Source organism: Vipera ursinii (genome assembly GCF_947247035.1).
Source record: "Vipera ursinii genome assembly, chromosome: 9".
Classification (NCBI taxonomy): domain Eukaryota; kingdom Metazoa; phylum Chordata; class Lepidosauria; order Squamata; family Viperidae; genus Vipera; species Vipera ursinii.
This window is the reverse complement of record NC_139523.1, coordinates 12325447-12335094: the sequence shown is the minus strand read 5'-3', so window position 1 is coordinate 12335094 and position 9648 is coordinate 12325447. Positions and strand designations below refer to the sequence as shown.

At 42.0% G+C, this 9648-nt stretch overlaps 1 protein-coding gene across 1 annotated transcript; it reads right to left on the bottom strand.

Moving 5' to 3' along the window:
* Positions 1-949: 949 nt before the first annotated feature.
* Positions 950-8547, bottom strand: LOC310644800 (metal transporter CNNM4-like; the record flags this gene model as incomplete). Its single annotated transcript, XM_083370108.1, has 7 exons — positions 950-1084; positions 1902-2074; positions 3383-3482; positions 3671-3840; positions 4357-4485; positions 5758-5898; positions 7287-8547. 7 exons carry the CDS (start codon positions 8545-8547, stop codon positions 950-952), a joined length of 2109 nt encoding a protein of 702 aa, XP_083226234.1.
* Between the last annotated feature and the right edge of the window lie 1101 nt (positions 8548-9648).

Here is a 9648-nt window from a genome sequence, read left to right as displayed (position 1 = left end):
AATATTATGGACTGGCTAAGAGAATAAATAATTGTGTGGGGCATCGTGATATGAGTGTGAACCTTAATATGAATTGAATATACATGTCTTCAAGTATGGTCAAAAATGAAGATGGTATCAATGAAGGAATAATCGAATCTCTGCCTATTTTAGGCATGACATCACCTTGCTTTTTTTTTTACCGTACTCTGGATGTCCTTTTCTGGATATCAAATCCTGACAGAACACATCCAAAGGACAAAAACAGGGCAGAAATAAATGTGCATTTTATTATCAACTGAAAAGTAGAAACCTCATTTTACAGGTGAGCAAGTAGCATAATTTCATAGGTAAGGAAATTCCACATTTAAACAAAAAATTACGCATTTTGATCGAAGTGGCCTGTGGCAAACTCAAATAAATAGTGAGCTGATTTATTATAAGAAAAAGAAAAAGTACAGACAGGAAAGCAGACAAAAATAATTACAATCCACTTGTTAAATCAGTCGCTGAAACAGGAGATGTTATCCACTTCTCCAGGTATAATCCACTAAGCATTCTCTGTTTTATAAAAAATGAGCATGGTTTTGCTGCAGAATTATATTCTGAAATCTTCTAAAGTACCGTACTCCTTTTAGGCAGAATCGAGCCTAACAGACCGTAGGCTCGATGAAAATTGTTCTTCTCCTCCATTGATATATAGAAAAAAAAATTAGTTTGTATTAGTGGCAGTCCATAAACCAACCAAAAATGAAGAAAAATGCGTAGCCCATTTTTTGGGGAAAAAATAAGTAGATAAGAGTTTCCTCACTTCCAAATGTGGAGTTTGTCATCCTGGAGATGATAAATGATTATCTTGTGGAACAAAGGACCTCAGATGTCAACCGAAAGGTAAATATTGAGGTTCAAGTAGAAGGCTTTCTAGAATCGGGTCCTTATGATCTGTTTGGATTGATCTGTTTAGCCACCCTTATTCTGATTCAGATGGCTCTTTCTTCAAATTGGGTGTAGAGATGTTTGGGGGTGTCTTAGTAGTAGATTCTCCAGAGCTATTGATGTCTATTAAGGAGGCCATTAAACAGTTCTGGTATTGCTCCCTTGTGATCTGGATTAGGAAGAGAAAGCAAGAATTCAAGAACTTACCACCAGCAATCAAGAGCATGGGATAATTTGGGGCAATAATGCTCCAGAGGTTTCTTCCAGCTACTTTGTGGAGAAACCAGTCAGAAATGTATTGAGCAGGCCAGAAACCAGAAAGGATCAGAAAGTGGTAACCTAAACCTTTTCTCTAGTTGAGAAGAGGCTTGGAGGCCAATGGACCAAGCAGAAACTAAGAAGATTGACTGAGTTGGCTTAGCATCCAATCTATAATTAATTTAGCTATGGTTTGTAGAATAAAGATTTAGCTGCAGTCACAAATCAGATGAAGCCCAAACTAAATAAATAACATTATGCTTCGTGGGATATGAGTGTAACCACCGAGCCACATATAGGCTGGAAAGGTGGACTGGACGACAAGCTGCCATATCAAACTGGACAAATAGATTGTGCTGGATCTCTAGAGTTATGAAGCTTGTACACAAATGGAGGGCATAAGGTTGAGGAAAGTTTCCTTGGAGGAATATGCTAGAACTGAAGAATCAGTCTTTGTACAAATCTGCCACCATAATATCTTGTCTGTCCCCCAAAGAAGGGAGGAAGCTAGTAAATCAACCGAACGTTAATTATGTTCTTTAGAATCTGATAGGAGGCAAATTTGTGGAAGCAGAAATGAGGAGCCAACGATTCTCCAGATGTTTCTGTTGGTGCAATTGAGTAACATCTGCAAGATCATAGGTTCTCTTAATCTGATCTACAATTACTGGGTTATTGACAGCTTAGAATAGATTTATGACTCTCACAGAGGTCCCTCACTGGCTCACCTTGATGTACAGGAGGTCACTGATGGCTCGGACAGTGAAATCAGCCATATATTGCAGGCTGGTGCTGGGGAGGACCTGGTTGGTGCTGATGGTGCTGACGAAGGCAGAATTCATCTGTTCATAGCTCATCTGGTTGATGCTGCTGAAGCGAGCCAGGGAGCTGGCCTCAATCCCTAGACATTGTGGACAAGGAGACAAGAATTTTATCCTGTGGTTCCATCCCCTCTCCGACTTGTTCATCGCTGTATTCTCCTATCCATCTCTCCAAGCTCGGCCTTTTCAACTGGGGTATTTAGTGTACTAAAGTATGGCTTATTTAAGCTTTCTTTGCTGAAGAAGCTATAGTTCCATTCACCAGGTTTATAAACTATAATGACTGGATTTATACAACGTGTTAAAAAAAAAAAGAAGACCAGCCATTTTGGAACCTAGCAGGGTGGTGAATGCAGCCATTGACTAGCTGGGCTACTCAGGGTTTCAGGAAGAACTTTTCCAGCTCTGCCATGGACAAACACTCTTGAATCACCTGAAGCCTCAGAAAGTCGCTTTGAAACAATATGGACAGTAAATAAATTTTAATAATTAAATCAATCACGCTGTCTGCCCCCTATTTTTGAGCAAACACAAGGCAGCCAGATTTTCTAGCTACCGCAAGTTCCTCTTTTCCCTGCAGCTATTTTTCAAGGAGGCTTTCATGAAGTAGACAACGTAAAACATGCGACACTCTGGTTTTTACTTTGGTTGTTAAAAGCTCCGTTACAAACCCAGAGGCTGCATTTGTACAACAGATTGACTTTTAAGCTCATAGTTGTTTTTGCAAGATGGGCAAGCATGCTAATTGATTCAGACTGACAAGGTACTAACTTGTTTAAGGCTCATATGGTTAATTTTGGAGGGTGTAAATCCAGCCTGAATCTTTTGATGATGATACAATGCATCGTGCAAACACTGAGTTATGAATATCACTAGCACAAGAGGGTTGTGTGAACGCAGCCTTTGCCTAGCTCTCTTCCAGAAAAGATTGGACAGCCATTTGTCTGAGATGAATAAAATCTCCTCACTTGGGCAGGAGGTTGGACTAGAAAACCTCCAAGGTCCCTTTCCATGATGTTATTCCCTCAGCACCTTTTTAAAAGGCAGAGAAGGATTAATCAGCGTGTAAACTATACTACAATTCAAACCACCAGAGGGCACTAAATAGCTCCTGATTTACTATTGTCCTCAATCAGTCAGGAAAGAATCTTAAGTCAAATGTACAATTTGCAATTAGACTCTTCGGCCAAGAGGAGCAATTAAACCTAATAACTTGGATGAAGCTTCAAATGTCATGCTAGAACTAGAGATATTTTTTTTTTAAAAAAATACAGATTTAGCTTGTGGCTGGGGAATTCTGGGAGTTGAAGTCCACAAGCCTTAAAGTTGGACACATCTGCATTAGGCAAAGCACACATTTGAGCAGAGAGTACAGAGTGGCAAATTACCTGTTGGGCTGAGTGGCCCTAGAGCCATTACCCCATAGTAGGAGAAGGGCCCATTCTCAAACTTCATGTTTTCCTTACACGCTTCTACCTCCACCTTCCCCTGGAAAAGAGAAAAGATTACCGTTGGAAAACTCTTATTTTGGCAGACAAGATTTGAACTGGGCTGCACCTGACATCTCATAGCATCTTAGCTGAACCATGCAGGTGGGGCTCCTGTGCCACCCACATTGTATGAGTGGAAAAGGCCCATTCATGGGGCTGAAGGGAGAAGAGAAGACTGCATAGTACCTGCAAGATGAGGATGAAGTAATCTGCCATTTTATTCCTGTGGTACAAGTAATGGTGGGGGGAGTCCTTGAAGTTCTCATCAAATTTCAGCTCACAAATGACATCCCGGTGCTTCAGCAGACGCAGCAGGTATTTTTCAGAGATGAGGGTGGGGCAAAATTGCAAGATCTCTGCATGATGGGGAAAGGGCACAGGGATGAGTGTTCCCAAGGACATTTTTTTCCCCAAAAAAGTCACGGTGGATAAATATTCCCCCAAAGCTGTAATAGACAGTAACAAAGTTGGAAGGGCAACCACACCCTAGAACAGAGGTGGACAATTAATTTTCCCAAAGGGCCACATGAGAAACTGGGAGTGTTATGGACCAACACATTACTGGGAGGTTGCATAGGCACCCACGCATGCAGATATGTAAACTGGAAAAAGAATTACAGTCACCTTCAAAATAAAGCAATGCAGTTGCATTGCATGCATGCATACACTGATTTACTTTTGATCTCACACAGGCCGGGCAAGGACAATCAAAGGGCTAGATGTGACCAGGGGGCTATAAAATGCCCTTGAAGTTCTGAGGATACGTCAAGTAGGTACGAAGGTTATATTCTGTCCGTTTGGGTGAAGCAAATAGAGGATTGGACTCGATTGGGTTTGGTGTGTCGGCTTTGGGCTTGCACCTGACATGCTACCTGTGGAGAGGAAGCGATGGGCAGCCAGGAGCAGCTGCTTGGAGATCTTTGCTTCGCTTTCATAATCCCTGAAAGCAGAGAAATCCCACTTCCTTATCCCAGTGACTCTTCTTTTAGATCGATTGTCAACTGCAAAGGTGAAAGGCAAAGAAAAGGTCACCAACAAATTCAGGTTGGACAGCCAAGGAGTTGTCAAAGGGTTGGCCTTCAAGTGGAGAGAACCGGATTCAAACCTACATTCAACCGTGGGTGATTTTGGGCCAGCTACTCTCCCAGCTTAGCCCACTGGCTTCAAATCAAGCCAAAACTTTATTACAGTCATAGACCAGCATAAGACGGTGGTGTGTGTGTGTGTGTGTGTGTGTACAGTCATTTAAAAAGCTGTAGAGGATACATCAGAGAAAAAATATATTTTTAAAAAATTATAAAAAGCGAGAAGCTATAAAAGGTAGGAATTAAAAAGAGAAAGCATGTGTCCAAACAGGAATTTAAAAGAAAAAGTGGGATATGAATGCAATAAAATAGGAAGTACAGGGAACTGCATTCCACAGTCACAAATATTATTTAGATAGAGTGCCCTGATGCTAAGCCAGGAGCATAAGGAAAGGAGTGAGGGTTATTTCCATTTGGTAAAGCTTCATGTGGACAGGAGGAGAAACCCAGGTACTTCCCACCCTTTTGCATCCTATCCCCATTCTTGACAATGTTCATTTTCAAGCACTTCCAGGTAGACTGGAGGGAGGCGTTAAGAAGGGGCCTAGTTTAGAGTCCTTGCAGTGCAGAAAGCAGCAGAAGCCGGACCTCCCACAGAATCCTTGAAGTCTTATCTCACTTTTCCCAAGAGAATGTAATTAGTCTGCTGAGCTTCTTGTAACATAGGTGACTAACAAATAAAGCTTCTATTCATGAGTGGTTCTGATTGTTTGCTCCTGATGGTTCTCTTCTCTCCGTGCTGTGTAATTTCGCATCTTTTTTCTTCATCATGCTTTCTGAAGCAGCACAGATACGGTCTATATTAGACAAAGAAACTATGTTCCTGCAGCAGCTTCCTTTAAGGAAGCTGAATCTGGGGTAAGTTTCAACATTTCTAAAACTCTTCACCCTTCAAAAGTGAGATGCAGGCATATAACCATACAGGGTTTCCTTTCAAAACCATTTGCAGAAGAGACACCATTAGCAGCAGAAACAAGAAGGATGTTGTAGGATTTTCAAAGACTAATTTGTTTATTATGATTATTACCAGAATCATCATAATAAACACACTCATAATAAACACACTCATCTTTAAAGTCCCACAAAAAGTGTGACTGTTCATAAAGAGTGAGATTCTGCCTGTTGTTGTTTCCCTCGCACACATATGGATACAATTATTTTCTACAACTATTTAAGAATAAAACTAACCGTAAATATCCGATTCATCCACGATTTCTGACTTGATGATTTCTTCAATGACATCCTCCAAGGTTACTAAGCCCACCACTTCAGAGATTTGTTCGTGGCTAACCTCATGCGTCTTTTGGACAATGGCCAGGTGAGACTTACCTGTGGGACAGATTTAGTTATCTGTCTAGAGCCGTGGTGGCGAACCTATGGCACGCATGCCACAGGTGGCACACAGAGCCCTCTCTGTGGGCACATGTACCGTCACCCCAGTCCTAGGCCTTCAGCTGGGTTTTATAAAACTTTTTCGCTTTAGGACTCCACCGCCATGTGCAAAAAAAAAGAAAAGGTTCAATCAATCAATTTCAACTTCTCGTGGGGGAAAAAAAAAAGATCTCGCAAAGTTGGAATTGATGGATTGAACTTTTTAGACCCGTCCAGTCTGCCATTGCCACCACAGCCATGCCCACCCAATCGACCACACCAAGCCAATTGGCCACGCCCACCCAATTGGCCACGCCCACACGACACCCGATGATACATAAGTGGGTTTTGGGTTGCAGTTTGGGCACTCGGTCTCTAAAAGGTTCGCCATCACTGGTCTAGAGTTACATCAAAATAGTCCTTTAAAAACAGATTCCAGTTTTTGTAAAACCTTGTAAACGTTATATCTGCTAAATAACCTGTTTTTCATGTCACCTTGGTTCAGAGCTAGGAGGCGTGAAAGCTCAGTGGTTAAAGACGCTGAGCTGGTCAGATGGAAAACTGACAGCCCTGGATGAAGACCTGAGCACTGCACAATGGGGGCAGCTCCTGTTCCTTGCTCCAGCTCCTGCCCCCTCTAGCAGTCCAAAAGCATGCAAATGTGAGTAGATAAACAGATACCACTTCGGTGAGAAGGTAACCATGTTCCATGCACCTCAGCGTATAGTCTTGCTGGCCACAGGACGACAAAAATGTCTTCAGACAATGCTGGCTCCCTCAGCTAAGAAATGGAGATGAGCACCAGCACCTAGAGTTGGACACGACTGGGCAAGGAAAGCCGTTACTTTTGCCTATTGGTTCAAAGCAGGGATGTCTATTGCCTCACATATTCTCTTACAACGGTTTATACAAGCTTTTGCTTCTATCCTGAACATAGCTGGCACTTTGGATAGAGATTTTCGGCATATCTCTCTAGTCCTGCTCAATAATTATAGCATCAAAATAATACATTCTATTGCAAATATAATTTTATTTAAAAAAATGCTACTCTTAATTTATTTTCTGATTGGCTTTTCTTACTATAGATATATTTCTCCTTATTCAGCCTTAAACAGAACTATTAGATCTTTACAAAACTTTCAGGAGAGGGAGACGTGTGTTCACATGAGCAGGAATTGTGCAAATCTCCAGAAAAGTTAATTTACTACCTACTTGGAGGTAGTTGTGTGGCTGACCACAACCATTTTTTAAAGACTAGGACAGCCACTTTTGCCTATTCTAAACATCCCAAATTGTTCTATTTTATGGACATCCCAAAGCCAGCATTAAATACACTCTGTCGTTACCTTTTTTGAATTCTTCAAGCACAGCATCCAATGTGGTAGTGTTGGAGACATAATGAATTGGGTGGTTGTAAAACTTGGTGATTGTCTTGAGTGGGGTGTGATCATCTGGGTCAACAAATGCAAGATCTTTGACATATAACATGTCCACAATGTTAGTCTTTTCATTCTCATATATTGGGATCCGTGTGTAGCCACTCTCTAGAATCTCTGTCATTGTATCAAAGTCCAGGATGGCATCACTGTTGAGAAAGAAGCAGTCTTTTAATGGGGTCATGACATTTTCCACCATCTTAGTCCTCAACTCCAGGGCTCCTTCGATGATATTCAGCTCTTCTTTCATCAGGTCATTATAAGGCTGAGTCAATCTAAGCATCTCCATCAGTTTCTCTCGGTTGTAGACAGTGCCCATTTCTTTCCCAAGTAGGTAGTCCAAGATCTTACTAAGAGGGTAAGAGGCTGGGAATGTGATGAACATAACCAACCTGGTGATGAAGACGGTATTGGCACCTATTGCCAAACCATGACGGGAGCAGATGGCTTGTGGAAGGATCTCCCCAAAGAGGACAATAGCAATAGTAGAGATCACAATAGACCACATGTTTTCCCCAATAACTGTGTCCAAAAATATGGTGAGAGAAGAATTGACTAAAACATTACCAAGCAGCAAAGAACAGAGCAAATAATTCCCCTTCCTTCGGAGGGGTTCAATCTTGGTGGCATATTCCCTCTCCTTAGGCGTGCCACAATTTTTCACAATGCGCAATCCCATAGGATCAAGGGCAATTAGGCCTAGGGTGAGACCACTAAATATCCCTGAGAGTGCTAAGAGCACAACTATTAAGGTAATTTCAAGCCAGCGAGGTAGGTACAAACCTTTGTCCTCTGTCACTCGGAGGAGCAGATGACTATCCTTGAGCAACTGGCGTGATCTCCCATGATGATCCTCAAGGCACATCATGTAGTCCTTGAAGCGGATATTCTTCCTCAGGACCTGAACCTGCACAGCGAGTATTGCAGAAGTATCTTGCACCTCATCACTGTTTGGCTGTATCAATAAATCACTTGTTCTTTCGGGGCAGACTGAATAGTTCATGACAAAAGTACTCAAGGAAGAAGTCTCCACAAACCGAATGCTCTGCCAGCTGGATTTGTGGATGCCTTTACCATAGATCCGAAGATGAATCAGGCTTCCTTCCACCACTTGGATCATGCCCTTTTCCAAAATGCTTGTCTGGTCCTTGCTACTATTCTCCAGCCTCATGCCTATAATTAGGGTGTCATTAAGGGATGGTGCTCCCTTCCCAGTACTGGTTTGCAACAGGAAGACTAAAAGAAGTATCAACATCTTTGGAAGTATCAGGACCAGATCTGTGACCTAATGACTTGATTTCTGTCGCCCACCAAAACAACTCAACTGATCAAGTCCGTGAAGAATTACCTTTATTTAATGTATCCGTGGATTTCCTCCAGTTACTCATTAAACCACACACCAAACTGGAGCAGTAGATGTCACAAACCTATCTCCTGTGCAGCCCCGCCCACCTCCTTTGCATTCTACATTCTTGCCTGGCAACTTTGAATCTAACCACCATCACCAAAGCGTCTTGCAGTAGATTGATTCGCATCTGATTCGAAGGCACCAGTAGTCTCTGTGCTCTGAATGGGTGAATGTTGTATTTTACAGAAGAGAATCATTTTTATGAGGACCAACTCAGACAACCTCTCATAAGCTGAAGTGTACAATGTGTTCTGCTTCCATCCTCACCACTTATGCCACTCCCATAAAGGTGGGCTTTTGCCTTCTCTGTGCCCCATGAAAATTCCTCCACCTCCTTCCCTTATTTTGCTAGATGGGATATGAGACCTTGCTGCCAATTACTGTAAAACAATATTTCTCAACCTTGGCATCTGTAAAGTAGGTTGACTTCAACTCCCTGAATTTTGGAAGTTGCAAGTCCACCCATTTTAAATTTATTAAGGTTGAGAAATACTGCTATAGACAGTGGGTCTATGCTGGTGTGGAGCTGATATTCCTTTCTTCCAGCACATAAAAATCCTAGAATCCCGTATTATATTGATCCAGAGCACTGATCTGGATTTCCCTCGATTTACCAGATTATTAGACACCAGATAGATATATTTTCCAGATCTACCTGGAAGTCCTGAGACTTGATTCAAGGACTTTTTTACACCCAGGAGATGGGATCTTAACCTTCCTTTGTAATCTGTCTAGAAACCTGGCAGTTAAACCCATGTTTTTCCAGGCCAGGGAAAAATGCAGCTGAAATGGATCCCTTTCTGTGGTTCCACAGCCCTCTTTGGTTCTCAACCTCAGCTCACACACAGCTGTGTTTACCTCTAA